This window comes from Perissodus microlepis, chromosome 23 (assembly GCF_051167445.1).
Source record: "Perissodus microlepis isolate ML-2025 ecotype Zambia chromosome 23, ASM5116744v1, whole genome shotgun sequence".
NCBI lineage: Eukaryota > Metazoa > Chordata > Actinopteri > Cichliformes > Cichlidae > Perissodus > Perissodus microlepis.
In genome coordinates, this window is record NC_140482.1 from 31,977,984 (window position 1) to 31,994,622 (window position 16,639).

Here is a 16,639-nt window from a genome sequence, read left to right on the forward strand (position 1 = left end):
CTGCAGATGCCTGTGACACAAAGCTAGCTAGCATGTTAGCAAGCAAGCTAGGCGCATCTTGTTTAATCGTCCTTGTTCTGTGCTTACACTTCATGTTACCGCCAAACAACTATCACAGCTGTAGAGGTCTCTGTCACTGTAGAGGATTTCACTGCTGGTGAAGCTAGCATTAATAATGGATTATGTTTACATGTATTTACCACCACTATTCAGCCAAGAATCAAAAAATCCCCTGTTTGTGTCTCTTCCTTGTTACTGGAAGGAGACACAGATCCCGTGGGGGTTGAAACAGGAAATTCTGACAAATCAAAATGTGCTGAGCAACTCGCTGTGGTGACCCCTTATGAGTAAGGGAGCAGTCTAAAAGTAGCTTATATTTACATGTAGTGTATCTCCCCCTTGGAATATAAACCAACAAAATTACAGTTTAATCACCATCACTTAAAAACAAAAGAAAAAAAAGCAATCAAGAGTAAGAATAAATGGTTATTCAGGCAAAAATAAAGGGGACTAAACAGAATGAGATACAGAAGGATGTCAAAGAACAGTCCAGACATTTGGGAGCATCGGATGGCTACTCTCACTTTGTTTGCTCTGCCCCCACAAACAAGAATTTCAGCTAGAGGCTATCACAGAGAAGATCCCTCTACAGTACATACTGTTGTTGTGGCTGTGTGTGTGTGCATTGGGATGAAGGAGAATTCAGTGGCCATCCAGTGAAAACTGGTTAAAGCAATCGATTTTGGGATAAGGAGGAGACAACTAGCGGCGGCCAATAGAGAGCGCGCTAATGACACAATCAACACCTGCAGCCCTCACTGAGCCTTTTCTTTATCCGTCCACCCATAACAACAGATGTGGATGAGTGACCCCCGCTACCAGCCTCCCTCCCCTTCCCCCTTCTTAGAGCCACGCTCTTATTCTGAAGCCCCCCACCCCACCTACCCACCAACGGTGCCCTACAGGAAACAGCCACAGAGGCAAAGACAGAGGGAAGAAAGCCCCAATGAGACACTAAAAGGGGGGGAGGGGGCCGGGGTGGCTGTGGGGTCGGGGTCTTAGATTTGGCTTTTTAACACAAAAGAGGCTGGAATGTAAAGAGTTAATCCATTCGGGGGTCTCTCTCTTCCGCAAACAAAGGGACAGGCCTCCAGACAAAGGTTGAGGGAGGGGTGGGGGGAGAAGGGTGAGGGATGAGGGAGGCTGGTGGCTTTCCTACCATCTGGAGCTTTTGTTTTGGGGGAGGCTGGAGGTTGGAGGGGGGAGGGGGGGGGGAAGAGGGGGTGCCGGCTGGTTTAGGGGTGGACAGGGGGCTCCGCCCTCTTTCTCCTCCCACAGCCAACCCCCCAGACCCCACTCCCACTGAGTATCCGTGTCCACGTGCTGCGTGGCCCAGACAGACGCCCCTTAGCTAGGTCATACTACACTTCAGCCTGCCCTGCCCTGCATGGCTAATCAGCAGCCTACTCTCCAACTGCTCTCTGACACACACACACACACACACACACACACACACACACACACACACACACACACACACACACACACACACACACAGTATCATATCCTGCACTACTGAAATATATCAGTACAGTGAAAATACACTAAAAGTGCTCAGTTTCCATTTGCCTCATACACACACACACACGCACGCGTGCATCCACACACACGGCTCCCTGAGCGCTCTTGTTGGTTCAGGCAAGAGCAAACTTGGGCTGCACTGTATGTTTGTGTATGTCATTCTGTCAGTATTACTGGTAGTGATCCAATTGAGAGCTGTCAGGTTGAGAGAAGCCAGGTTCTTTAAGGGCCATTATGAACCGTGTCAACAGGCTACACAATCACAACACACACTGGGGCCTGGAGGATGAATGAACGAAGCTGCATGTCCGGGTTTATTACACAGGGCCAGCCGGGGGCTTTGGGGATGAGCAGGATAGCATGAATGACAAACAAAGCGGGCCCTGTCAAACCTCTTATCCCTTCTCTTTGCCTCTCCTGCTGCCTTGCTGAGGATTCAGCCTCTCAACCTCCTTGATGCTCTGCCTGCTTGATTCTTTGTCTGCGTCCGTTCCAGCTACCCAGCTTCTTCTGTCCTGCCTGTTTTCTCTCCCTCTTCGCATTAGAGTTGGATTTTCTATTAGCTGGCTGACAAGCGTAAAGGGGAAATCCTACTTTTGGGTGTTCTTATTCCTTTTAATTCAGACATGGAAAAAAACATGGTACGTGCCAGGCTGTAATTCCACTGACCCTGTTCTTCCGGCCAGATAAAAAAAACACTGTCTTCTATTTACCCAGCATTAAGAGATCTGACAGATTTGTTTAAAGGAGCTGAAAGAAAAGAGGCACGGCCCACGTCAGAGCCTTGTTCCATTAAATGAAGCATCAGGCCAAACAAGCTTGATGACAGAGCAGAGGTTTTCCAACCGGGAGGCTCGCTTCCCCAGAGGGGAGCAGGACAGCTGGGACGGACACGCAGAAGGAGGTGAAGGGTCAAGTGCATGCCAGGGTTCTTTAAAAAAAGAGGGTTGTTTGTTTTAGTTCAACCCGCTGATATTGCCACGCAGCAGGCGAGGTCGTGGCATGCCGTGACAAAAACCGCACTCCTTATCTTATAGTCATACCTGAGTCATCCTAAAAACACCAAAAGAATAAACACATTTCAAGGCTCTTTTGACAAATTCACTGCAGCCATAACGTTTCTGTACAATATCCAACAGAGGTGCAGGTGAGATAGGAAGTCAGTCAGAACTATACTTCAAAATTCATCCTGCTACCTCTATCAGCAGTCACGTCATCAGTAACCACTAGTGACGCGGTTCCATTAGCAGCCATACATGCCCAAGACATGACTGCCTCCACTGTGTTTGACAGGTAATGAGCTCTTCCTTTCCTTTTCCAAATGTTTCTCTTCCCATCAGGCTGGTAAAAGTTAACCTGGGTTTCATCTGTCCAAACAATCTTTTTCCACAAGTAGGCACACTCTTAGATGTTTTCTGGCCAAGTCAAGTCTTATCTTGGCTGTAACCAGCGGTTTGCACTTTGATTGATCCCAGATGTTGACAGTGGTACTCCTGCCTCCTAAGAACGCTCTCTCCACATGTCTTTAACCAAGTAAAGAACACTAACATCATTTGGTTGTCTTCTGTGGTCTTTCAGGCCTTTGGTACTGCTGAGCTGGCCAATAAAAAGTAAGTCTTGATTTGGCCACTGCTGAAGTTTTTGCTGTCCCTCTTATAGGTGTGTTTTTGGCTCAGTGATAGCTTACTTCACGTGTATCAACACTTCTTTGGACCTCACAGTGGAAGTTCCAGAGAACGGATATCAAATTCAAGCTTAACACTTGGAATCAGCAGCAGATCGCTTATCTGCTCAATTTGTCATGAAAAAAAAAAGAAGAGGGACCAGGACTCACCTGGCTATGAGACTGCTCGTCAGTCTACGGTCTGATTACGTATGAGCCTCTGAAAAATGGAGGCCATTGTACAAAAACGGGTTAGGGTTAAAACTACTTGGATTAAAGCTGAACGTCTGCACTTCATGCACATCGTGATTATTTGATTTAGGATCTACCGCGGAAGATCACAGATGCAAAATTATAAAAATTATGTCTACGTTTCTAAAACCCCTGACTGGTGGTGGTCAGAGGGCCCGGTGGCGCCAGTGTCCGGCAGCCTCGCCTCTGTCAGTGTGCCCCAGGGCAGCTGTGGCTACAATGTAGCTTGCCATCGCCAGTGTGTGAATGTGTGTGTGAATGGGTGGATGACTGAATGTAGTGTGAAGCGCTTTGGGGTCCTTAGGGACTAGAAAAGCGCTATACAAATGCAGGCCATTTACCATTGGACAGAGGGTGCCTACGTTCTCGCTGAACATTTTGAAAACCAAACATCTGGTACTCACAGCCACTGAGCTGTCTTTCCAACTTCCAACTGTCTTTGTTAATTTCATTTTTTATCCAATTTTTCACCCTTCGCATGTGTACAGCCCATTACAACACTATCAACATCTCCTCGGGCAGACTGTCTGAAAATATGTGCTGTTACCCTCATTTTGGAGGATAACAGATACACACTGCATCTCCCTACAGCTAGCTCTTTACTCAGTTTGGACTTACTATAAACACTGTCACAGGACAGAGGATTTGTCTCCGAGTTTGACTCTAATTGAGCAGTGCACACACTTCAATGAGAGGTATAAAAAAGCAGTTTAAATAACAGACCAGGGGACGTTAACTCACTTGTCAGTCAGAGGGATGCCAGGAGTGCAGCATTTAAACATGTGTGAGATGATGCACTTAGCATTCCCTGCAATTACCGTCCTTCTCCACCTCTGCACTTCCTTTCATTCCATTAAGGGTACCTTTACAGTATACATGTGAACTGCTGGAAAAAACAAAAGCGTATGTAGCCAAGAAAAATAGAAAAGTACAGATCAGTGTATACATACCACCACCATGAGTGTAAAAATCCAGGAGGTTCTCCAAGCGTGATGTTCTTCTCCCATCGGATCTGTTAGAAAGAAGCAGGACGGAGAAAGAGGGTTGAAGGAGACAGAGGAGAAAAATGAAAAATTGGACACTGCAGCATATTTAATGCATAATGTAATCATTTTGCTCAGCTGTCCTCCCAACTTTAGACTGACAGAGCGACAGTCGCATAGGAAAGTAGGCCGATCAGAAGCACGGCGCTCTGCAGAGCAGCGCGGTGCCGAGTTTGTGGATAAGAAACTGCGACTGTCTTGAAGCGGCGGTCCTCTCTGCTGCCCTCACAAACCAGCAGAGCTCCTGTCTGTATCTGGACACCGAGATAAGATCCGGTGACAGATAGCAGACCAACTGCCTGCTTCACACACTCCTGCTAACACGACTCTACACACACAGACTCGTATATACAACCCGAGAGATCCTTCACCACAGTCAATGAGGACAGCATGACAGCTGGAAGATCTCCATTTCTTTCCTATATGTGCTCTGTCTTGTGCGCTACATATATATATATATATATATATATAAATAAATAAATAAAAATGAAAGTCTTCAGGTTTTCCATTCTCCACATTTCCCCAGTGCCACCTATAATGATGTGATGTGCCGTATGTTGGTGTGGGCCTGTTGATTTAATGCTGCTAAAGAGCTGAGTGCTGCACTGTGCAGGAGAGCATAGAATGGCAAAGTCCTCTTGGGGACAGAAGTGTATTGTGTGTATACTATAAACCTGAGTGACTCTGTTTTGTGTGTGTGTGTGTGTGTGTGTGTGTGTGTGTGTGTGTGTGTGTGTGTGTGTGTGTGTGTGTGTGTGTGTGTTTCTCGCTGAAGGAGGAACAGAGGCTAATTGAGGCAGGAGAGTCCAGGTGATAGTGCTCTCATTAGATGAGCAGGTGTGCGTGCGCCTTCAGTCTACCTGCGACGATAGAAGTCCCTTATCTACTGAAACATGCATGTGTGTTTTTCTGTGCATGAGGCTGGGAGATGCGGAGGCCAATAGATCACACATTTTTATCTCTGAAGGAACAATAAAATATAAAACTGCACAACATACGAGAAGCATTAAAGACGCGCTACAAATGCAGAGCACAGGACCAAATACAGGCATGCTGTGTATCTTTGACAGCGCACTCTACAGCATAATAGATTAGCTCGTTGTTTTTTTTTTTCCTTTCGTCATAACATATTTGATTTTTTTTTTTTTTTAATTTACTTCTGGCATTTGTTAAATTTCATTATTGGCACAGATATTTTCTTCGTTTGTGCTTCGTTTGCTTTCAGGGAATCCAGTGCACTTCCCACAATGCCACCGAGGCAAAATGAGAACTTTTAAAAGCCAGACACGAGTCTTTTTCACAATGCACCACAGCCCTGAAATTTTCTCAACGTTACCCGGCAGAGAATGCAAATGTCAATTGTGTTGGCTATTTACAGTCTTTCACCGAGCCAGCTCGCTCACACAAATTCTGCATGACGTTTGTCTGAGAGCAGATTGACCACAGAATTCACGGCAAGTGAGAGAAAGTCACGTGTCCCTCTCCTGACTGATAATAGTTTGAGCTCTAAGAACAGACTCGCCGTTAGAGCTAGTCTACTAATAGAATGGAGGCTAAAGGTGGCTAGATTTTTATTAAGGCAGGAGAAAGTGGAAGGCCAAGCTGCTGCGTTTGCTCACATACATCATTATTACTGTTACTGTCATTATGTGTCCGATTTAAGTGGAAACCTCAGAGGCTGAAAGAAGGAGTGCCAAAAACCGACCCCAAAAGCGAGCGAGTCTCCACAGACTCCTATATTAATGTAGCCAGCTTCCCAGCATCAGGGTTCACAGGTTTGTCTCTGTGAATAGTTTCACCTGCATGGTGTGACTTTAGTTTTTAAACATCTCAGACACTTTAGACACTGTTAAGGCTCAAAGTTAGGAAGGTAGACAGCAGCAGCTGTGGCTGCCTGCAAGGCCTCGGCTTTGCTAATTTGAGTCACTGAACTGGACCTCACCACCAGCGTCAAGTTTAATGGAATTAAAAGACTGGAATTATCATCCAGGATGTTTGCGCTTTACTTTTGAAACTTTGTAAAATTTCTGATTTCTGTAAAATCCACAGCTTCACAAACACCAGAAGTTACAACTGCTCTTCTCTCTCATTAGTCAGAGTTCTTCAGCTCATTAAACTGTTCTTGAATATTTCCTAAAGAGCACAAACACATACATGATAAACCACTCTCACAGCCCTGTTCCTACAGTAAGATTAAGAATGAGCTATGGTGAATTGTCACTATTCATGATCTCTCAGAGTGCGTGTGTGAGGGGTGCGAACACCTCTTTTATAGATACCACACTGTGCAACACACACATACATACACGCACTGAAAGATTTTAGCATTTAAAAGTGTGGCTATGCTTCACTAGACTTATGTTGATAATGATGATGCAAACATTGTGCACGTGACGGAGAGAGCCACGGCACATCTGTGGGTAAAGGAAGCTGGATGGAAACGCCTGACTAAATGACAGGATGTCATCACTCTAACAGACTGATGTTACGCAGGTCATGTGACCGACTCTCAGCATATATAGAGACTAAATAAACCTGAAGACGGGCTTGAAATACTCAAAATCTTTAAGCAGTACACCGATGCAGGCGCTACATTTAAGACAACTGGCATCAAACTGACTTGGCAGTCTTAGCGTGCGTGCCTCGTGGATATGTGGACTCTTCTGCGTGTCTGCCGTTTTAATCCCTGTCTGGGTAGATGTTTTAATTCCTGTTTGAGGCCGTTTAAACGTGTGTGCGGATCCGTGTTTGTGTGCCTCGGGTTGCACGCGACCCAGAACTTCACCCCTTTCCAGCGGCTCACCAATAACACTCGATCTCTGGGAGAGGATTCACCCACAAGGGCTCTGAAATCAGCGAGGCTCGCTGCAGCTCAGCTACTTAATCTCTCTGTGCCGCTCCACCATCTCTACTTCATATTTCAGACTCCTGGTTGTTGGCAGCTGGGCCGACCTCCAGCAGCCCCGTCCACCCTGCTGCCTGCCTGCCTGCCTGCACGCTGGTGGAAGCATAGGCAAAAAAGACAGATTATATCTGACCGATGCATCCGTGTTTCAGGAAAGGCGATGTGAGGCGGGTACGCGTGTGTTTTTTCATTGAAAAGCTCATCATTTTCAGCAGAGCTGGGAGTGATAAAACTTTTTTATTGATTTAAATGAGGGATTTTGATATTTTATATTGAATGTGACGGTTCTTTTACAGCTTATTTTTTCACCCTGGCCAAGTCAGACATTTGTCCTCCAAAAAACTGATGTTTGCTATTTTGAAAACTGATTTTGCTGTTTGTTTATTTTTGTATTCACTGTTCAGTGTTATAAATACGCTAAACATGCTATGTTTAGCGTAAAGTACCTAAACAAAGCTAATATTAGCAAACAAAGCAATGGCACAAGAGGTTTTCAGTGCAGCATCGTGCAGCATCGTGCAGCATCGTGCATCTCTCTGCGATCACTTTCAACAACAAGTCGCCAACCAGTTGGAAATACACATTTTTCCCTAGCAACTGGTGGTTTCCAAGTGGGCTTTTGTGAGTTTTTGAGACCTCTACATCATCAGTGTGATTTTCTTTCCCCAATAAAACATAAATAAATTGCACAAAAATGCTTGTTGTGGCAAATACGATGCAACTTAATCAATTTTTACAAATTTGTCAAAGATTCAGCAAACACTCAATTTAAAAATAACTGAATTTTCTGGTAATTATTTGACGGTTCGGGCTTTGCAGGGCTAAGTTGTTCCTCTAACATCCATGTGTTTATATCTAGTGACTATATATCTAAATGATTTTATGAAATCAGTGAAAAATAATCCTCTATAAGCTTCGATATGAAAACTTTTTTCTCTAAATGTGACCGACTGATACCTGCAGTCGGTCATATTTGATTTTCTAAGAACTACAGTTGACAGCATATACAAACAAAATAAAAACAACATTTATAACTCTATAACACTTTTATAACAAAAGAAACTAGAAACAGGTACAAATAATTATCTGATTTGGTCAGGTGCTTAAATCCTTTTCTAGTGCGTACAACAACATGTTAGCAGGGCTGCGAGTGTGCACGTGGCTTTTCTCCTGCACCGCTCTGCGCTTGCTGCTCATTCGTAAAACAGACCAGCTCGCATTCGGTTGGCTGTCACCAGTCAGCTGGAAATCGGCTGATTCCGGATGCTTAAGCCTCCTAGACCATAAACCTCTGTTAGTGGATGTCTTCATTGAATTTCTCTTTTGGGCTGGGACTAATGTGCAGGAAGCCTGCTCTGAGGGTCAGTATCACAGATATGCAGCACACATGTGCACCAGCATCTCTACACGACTCCACCCTGACTTCATCTGATTAAACGACACATAAATCACGTCGGTATTAAAGTTGGATGATACAGGCCCGCCTTTGTTTGCCATTAAAGCCCTGTCTGCGTTGTGGACTGTATTAAGCGGAGATGAATAAAGCCAATGAGCAGCAGAGGTGTTCTCCTGAAGGAGGCCTGGACATGGGACCATTAGCAGGAAGGATGTACATTAAGGAAGAGAATGCAACACATTAGAGACCCTACCTCCTCGACAGTTCAAGGGCATAATATAAGGCTAATAAGTCTAGCAAACCTGAAACAAATGGTTAAGTTTGCAATTGTTTCCAATACTAAAGGTACAATCGGTTTAACTTGTTAAATGTCAGAACAGGACAGGAGCAACAGCACCAGCTTACAGCATGTCAAACTGCTCCAATTTAACAGCTGATTAAACTGAAACTAATAATGAAGGGATGCTAATCACATTAAGAAGCCCAACTGACAGCATGTTTACATTGTCCCACATTAACAAACACTACAAAGTACTGCTATACTATACTATACTGCTATACAACTATAAAACAGACACACACACACACACACACACACACAGGACTAGGCTCAGTAACATGTTCATGTTTTTACACTTTTAAAGTCGGGACCTCAGCTGCCTGCTCGAACACATAACAGCTCATAATGTGAGTTCCATTCCTAGTCATACAATAGAGGGGGAATCACACTCATCCTCGCTGAACAGGAAGTCAAACTAAAAGAGCTTCTTACCTCTGACAGGAAGGTCTGTGCTGATTTCTGCGCACCAACATGCAGCAAATACTCGTACACATATAAAGCTAACCTGAAAAACAAGAGCAGAGACGAGAGGAGGAGTGAGCGCTGAGGATCACAGTGAGCGTTCATTCAGGAGGATTTCAAAAGTGAAGGAAAAGTCAAACGTTTGTGCACAACTGGCGGAAAATCATCGCCGCGTCATCTGAGATGGCGCTCGGATAAACGTGATTTTACAGTACAGATATAATATACACAACGACGGGTGATGAATGTGTGATGCGCGGGTTTCAGGATGACTGCTGCTGAGGCACAGAGAAAAACGTGGATGAAGAAAATCCTCAGACAGGACTCCCAGACGCGAACACACCCTTGTGGATTCTACGTGTTAGAAATGATAACACAAATCACTCTTTAAGAGACAAAAATGATTCATTAATATAAACAGCAATTAGTTTAAGACGGAAGCACAGCTGATAATTATTAGCAGGTTTTCAATCACCTGTGAGACAAATCTTAAATCAAATATTGCTGTCTAAGCTCGGTCCATTAAAAGAAAATCTTTTAGGATCATCCAGCTAAAAGAGCAGAAACACAGCTGCTGGAAATGGCTGAGGAGGCTCTGCAAACAAGCCTTTAATATTACACTTCTGCTGATATCAAAAATATAGTGTATTCTTCTCACACTAAACAATAGACTTTATGTCCTCATATTTACACTTTGCAGCTCAGCCTGTATTCATCACCGAAGCTTTACTCGCATGTCCTTTAGAGGGTTTCAGTGAGCAGGAGCCAATCACCGGGTAAAGAGGTGGGCTACACCTGCCAGTCAATCGTGTACGAAAAGACAGACAAGCTGTTCAAGCTCACACTCACACCTGCATGTGACATTTACCAATTAACACAGTCTGCATGTCTTTGTACTGATGGAGGCAACCAGAGCATCAGCACAGGGATAAAGACCCCAGTCAGCCGGCTGCTCCCAACCCAGAGCCTGCTATCTATGAGGCCTGATCACAAAGGATCAAACTACTGAGTTAAACTATTTATTCATGCACAGGAAAAAAAGAATAACGTTCGATTCTACTATTAATCTTTTTTTTTTTTTAATGCTGGTTCATGACTTTAAACAAGTCGTGCACATTTTGACGGCACAGTTTCCCACCAGTCACCAATAAAAACACACATTTTTTAACTTTTGCTGTAGAAAATGAATTCGGCTCGTGTGATGTGTCGATCCGAGAACCAGTAAAAGTCCGGTTGCCTAGCAACAAGATGGTGGGACTTCATAAAGTCATCGCTTCCCGCCAAGAAACTGTACGACACATTCTTCTTCTCCTTCCTCTCTTGGCTGCTCCCTTTAGGGGTCACCACAGCGGATCATCTGCCTCCACCTCCTCCCATCCCAGCATCCTCCTCTGTCACACTAATGCTCTGCCTGTCCTCCTTCACTACATCCACCCTCAGCATCCACCTTTTCTCCTCCACACACGTCCAAAGCGCCTCCGCCTCGCCTCTCTGACTTTGCCGTGTCTGGCCACCATCCTGGAAACCTTCGATTTCGGTCTTGCTGCTGTCCTTCTGTCACAAATCACCCCTGATACTCGTCTCCACCTGCTCCACCCTACCCGCACTCTCCTCTTCACCTCCCTTGTGCTTTGGATAGTTAGCCCCAGGTTCACTACCTCTGCTAGCATCCTCCCTGCTGCACACATGCACTCTGCCTTGTTTCTGCTACTTTTTATTCCTCTTCTCTCCAGAGCATACCTCCACCTCTCCAGGCTCTTCTCCACCTGTTCCCTACTCTCATTACAGACCACAACCCATTCCCGTATCTTCATGGTATGGCTCCTCAGCTTTATTCCACTGTAGTTACTACAGATCTGCTCTTGAAAATCGGTACCAGCACAGGTCTCCTTTCCTCGGCCATCCTCGCACTCTCACAGCTTGTGTCCTGAGTCTGTACGACACATTATCCTACTACAAACCACCATGTCCTCTTTTTACGTCAGCTTGTGGAACATTAGATTAAAACCATGTGATTTTTATTTGAGTTTTAGAGGTACTGACAGGCAAATGTTGCATTCTGTGGACAGAGCCAGGTGATCTACCTGCGCCTACTTCCTGTCTTTTTACAGGATAGTTATTCGTAGTAACTTTAAACCCATTATGAACATTTCCAGCTCTTAGATTTCAGTCAAGTGAATTATCACGATTTATAGTTCAAAAAAATATTTATCTGATACGGAGCGTCGACGCAGCCGCTCGGTTTATCCTTCGTGTGAAACAAGCCAGTTTTCCTGCTCACCCTTTAAGCTGACTCCTGATTGGCTTCCCGTGGTGCTGCTGTGCAAACAGCCACAGCTGTATGCCTGAGATGACCACATTAAAGATATCCACTTTCACTGACATCACAGAGACGCGAGAGTAAAAAAAGCTCACGGTAACCTGAGCTTTTAGCTCACAGGGATCACTTGCACAACCTTAAATGAAACTCTGTCTGTGATTAATATGAGAATGTGCTGTGGTAACAGAATTAAACTGACAGAAAGTAAAGAAAAGCGTCTTAGCCCCGCTTCGATGCACAGATTTGAAAGTGGTATTGATCTTCTCAACTAGTTACAGCAGAGAAGGAAACAAACATATTTCTCAGTGGCTGCAAAGGATTTATTACAAACATAAATGTACTTTATATCATAAATAGCATCAGTTTTTAGAGACCAGCCAATTACTTTCTTTCTCTTCCCTTATTAATACTCATCCTACTGCCACTTGGCCAGACTTGCAAAACTCAGGTAAACAGTATTTACCAACATTATTATCACAAAGAACTCAAATACTGGCACCCACTCCCGGTTAGACAACAAATTCATCTGCATAAATCTGCATGGACGCACATGCTTCCCTCGGGTTCACCATTTCAGGACAAAAGCAAACTGCACTACTAAATATTTTTACTACGATGGAGAAGCGCGGACAGACGCCACACCATGCAGTCATCTATATTCAGCTCTCCCCGCTTCTACAGCACTGTGCGGGGAGGTGCTGCGCTTTTGTGTACGGTGGGGGCGATAGATTTTATGCTGATCACATGCATCAAGCCCAGACCAGACAGAGAGTTATGATGTTTGGGTTGTTGCTGGGTGATACTGAATGAATCAATAATGAGCCAGAACAGAGTTGAACAATCTGACTCTTTATGTCTTTAAAGATGTCACTGCAGCGTCTTGAGAACTATCTGCTAAAGTGTTGCAGCTGGTCCAGACTAGTTTCAGCCAGACACACGATCCCATCACCTGCGGTATTTCTAACATCTGAAACCATCCTCTTTATGCCCATATCAGCGCCTAATGTAAACACACAGTTTAAGGAAAACATATATGTCGTGTGTGTGTGTGTGGCCGTGTTTACATATCTTTGTGGGGACCAACAGCCCTTATGGGGACCAAAATCCCAGTCCCCATGAGTTTGAAGGCATTTTTGAGACTCAAATGTGGTTTTAGCGTCAGGGTTACAATTAGGTTATGGTTAGGTTTAGGGTTAGGCATTCATTTTTGATAGTCAGGGTCAGGGTAAGCGGCTATGTGAATTAGCATTATGTCAATTAGATGTCCCCACAAAGATACGAAAACACGGTGTGTGTTTGTTTGTAAAGGGGACACGATGAAAGACGGCTGGGCAGGGTTTCTGTGCAGAGTCACATGTAGGAGCAAATTGTTTGTTGTTAATGTTTAATATTGATCTCAGATGCAGCGACTGTTCTGCTGAAGTGCAAGTGATCAGCTCGGTGTTCAGGAAAATGCCCATTGCCTGTAACTAAGAGTCATCTGCGAAAATGTGCAGCAAAATCATTTTTATTTTTTAACATTTCAGAGGATTGTTGGCTCTAACATGACCCAGATTATGACTTTACCTTAAGCTGTGTTTCATTAGAACAGGATACGAAGGAAACGGCACTACTTTGGTACTTATTTTAGTTTCATGTGAAATTTTTGTGCTTTTTAGCAAAAAATGTAAACTTCTAAAGAGAAAGAGAAATACTATTTTCATCCAATAATAATAATATCTGGACGCTCCCTCTCTATCACATGGATGTATTGTAATATAAAGGGTAAAGCATGTTTGGGCAGTGGAGCTGAATCAGTGTGTTGGAGAAGGAGCTCCCCTGCCTGTTGTGTTTCGGAGGGTGGCGGGGTTATCTGTGATGGATCACAGTTTGTTCAGTGGCCTCCTCTCCACCACAGCTTCAACAGTGTCCAGTTTGCAGACAATCACAGAGCACAACAGGCCTTGCTGCAAACCTCCATCATTTTGCTGCCCACACTGAAGGATCTCAGCTTCCTCAGGAATCAGAGCCTGCTCGTCCTCTCTTCATATACAACCTTCCGGTTCAGTTTATTGCACGGTAATAATCACAGCAATCAATTTTTTAAACACAGAAAGCTTTGTAAGCTTCTTGTTTTTAGCCAAGAGCAACGACTGCAGCTTTGGCACGTGGAGCTAATCATGAAAATATGCAATAATGTGAAAACGAGCTGCTACAGAAACACTGATCACTTTAGTTGGAGCGTCAAACACCAAAATGACTCCTTTGGCACGGGCGTCAATAACGTATGTAAAGCTCGAAAGAGTTATGTTGTTAATTATTTGAGCATTTAAACCAGCAGAGGCCGACGCGCTCCTCCAGTCAAAGTCTCAGTCGTGTGGGAAAGGACTTGCGTGGAAGCAGCCAACCAAAGCCAACTCAGGTCGCCCGTCCTTTTTCTCACATCTGCATTTTGGCAGCTGCACATTTAGAGGATGCCATTTGAATTCAATTCAATTTAATTTGATTTATACAGCGCCAAATCACAACAGCAGTCGCCTCAAGGTGCTTTATATTGTAAGGTAGACCCTACAATAATACATACAGAGAAAAACCCAACAATTATATGATCCCCTATGACCAAGCACTTTGGCGACAGTGGGAAGGAAAAACTCCCTTTTAACAGGAAGAAACCTCCGGCAGAACCAGGCTCAGGGAGGGGGGGGCCATCTACCGTGACTGGTTGGGGTGAGAGAAGGTATGCTAAATAATGAATCGCAATGAAACTGTACTTGCAGTTTAGCAAGGTTCCACAAGCGACCCTGTCTCCTAAAAATGACGTTCACGCGACATTAAACTGCATTCTCAGTGATGTTTCTGTGGGACAGCTAATACTGCTCCCACTTAAAAGTTTAAAAGTGCATAAACAACAGGACTTTCATACAGAAGAAAAGGGTTCGACTCCTGTATCCTAACGATGTTCTGGCATGTTTGTATTTTCTGTTTTTAAACTTGAAATTGTGCCTTCATTGCTCTTTAGTTTTATTTTCGCTCACTGTTTGTTTAGAGTTGGGACACAGCAAAAGATCATAGGTCAAAACAGACCCTTTCACAACCTACTAAGAAGCTGCTCCATTTTACGTCAGCAGCAGAGCAAGAAAACAAAAATAGGTCTTCCTCAAAACAAGAAAACGGGACTGCCACATGTTGTAACGTTCAAAATCAACCCTGCCTTTGCAGTGCGAACACCCAGCAGCAGGCGCCAGGTCCTATATGCTGCACCTACGCTGTACAGGATCGAACAGATTCCCATGAGCACTGCGCCGATGAAATTTTCATGGCAGAGTCTGGTGTGATCTGAGGGGCTCCGTGCCCCAGCGATGGGCACCTGCCCTGGCTGCAATGCATTATTTAAAAACACTCATTCAATCCAGGCTTCAGGGGACACCTTTTGTTACCCTGTCAGAACCAGTAAGTGTAACCCGGCTGAGGAGGAGACATTTTTGCAAGCCGGTGGAGCAGAGCTTGAGGAAGAACAGGTAGATAAAGTAGGCGTGAGGGGGTTAGCTGTGGCAGAGGGAAACTGAAGGTCAGGGCCTCGGCTCTTTGCTCTACGGACAGCTCTGAGAACGCTTCCCCGTGACCCCTGCTCCGGTTACACGTGTCAGTCAGGAATAAAAGGTGAGATGCTTACAAGACAAAGCACGAGCACAAACAGCCCTCTCCGCAGCTTATGCGCCCTCTGAAGAGGTTCACAAAGGAAATTTAACAGAAAAAACAAATTGCTGATGCAAATTAGTCGATGACACATGGGAGATCAGTCTGAGTGGGAGGAAGAACATCTGACCTGTGCTTTGACTGCCGACTAAATATCAAGGCCCGTCACGTAAAGTGTGTCAGGCTGTATTAAAAGAGCCACAAAGCCAACTGGCAGAGCATCTGTCTCGTCCTCATCTTCTTTATCTTAAGACGCAAAATGATTCATAACAATTTTTAAACCATAAGCAGCTCCAAAGGAGAAGAATGAAAACCCTCTACAACATCGCTTCTGATCTTCCCTCCTTTCTCGTCACCAACGTCACGCAAGCAAACTAAGACTTCGCTCCATGTCCACACATCAAGGAGATCTCTCCCACTGTCACGTCCCCGGGAAACACACACCTGACATTTAGCCCCAGGCTGTCCCAGCTCGCCTCAGGAGACAAGGGCATCTCGGCTGAGTTTAGCGAGCTAAAACACAGACAGTTAGCAAATTAACTCTCATGTCTTTGTTTCAATAATTCAGCAGCGAGAGCGGCGGCAGGCCGAGGAAGGAAGCGATGGAGGATGAGGCAGGGCCTCTAACTGCATCTGCTTTCACATACATGCCTTTTAGAAACAATAAATACTGATTTTAAAGCGCGACGGGAAAAAGCACGATATCTTCTTTCCTAAATATGAAACATTTACACCCAGCATATAAACACAGTACGGATATGCCCGGTGTGGATGCAGTGATGTATCACTTAAAGGTGAATGAGAGGGTGGATGCCCGTTTGAGACATCCGTGATAGAGTGAAGCTGTTTCACTAAAGCTTATTCCCGCTGCGCAGCGGCTGTGTATATTTTTTGAGCTAAGTTATGGCATTTCCTTTGTCAAAACAAATCAGCGTCACCGAGCATGTAAACAGCAGTGGCTTTAGCCATGGGTTAATCCACACATTGTTAGACAAACACAAG

General features: G+C 44.6%; 1 protein-coding gene across 2 annotated transcripts in view; it reads right to left on the reverse strand.

The window, feature by feature from the left end:
- The window catches only part of ssbp4 (single stranded DNA binding protein 4), an 85,527-nt gene that overhangs the window by 64,633 nt on the left and 4,255 nt on the right, over positions 1 to 16,639 (reverse strand). For both annotated transcript variants that reach the window (XM_084922571.1, XM_084922570.1), the window contains exons 2-3: positions 9,613 to 9,685; positions 4,447 to 4,508 (exon numbers count right to left, since the gene is read on the reverse strand). In XM_084922571.1, coding sequence (XP_084778697.1) covers positions 4,447 to 4,508; positions 9,613 to 9,685 — 135 coding nt within the window. The remainder of the gene's footprint in view (positions 1 to 4,446; positions 4,509 to 9,612; positions 9,686 to 16,639) is intronic.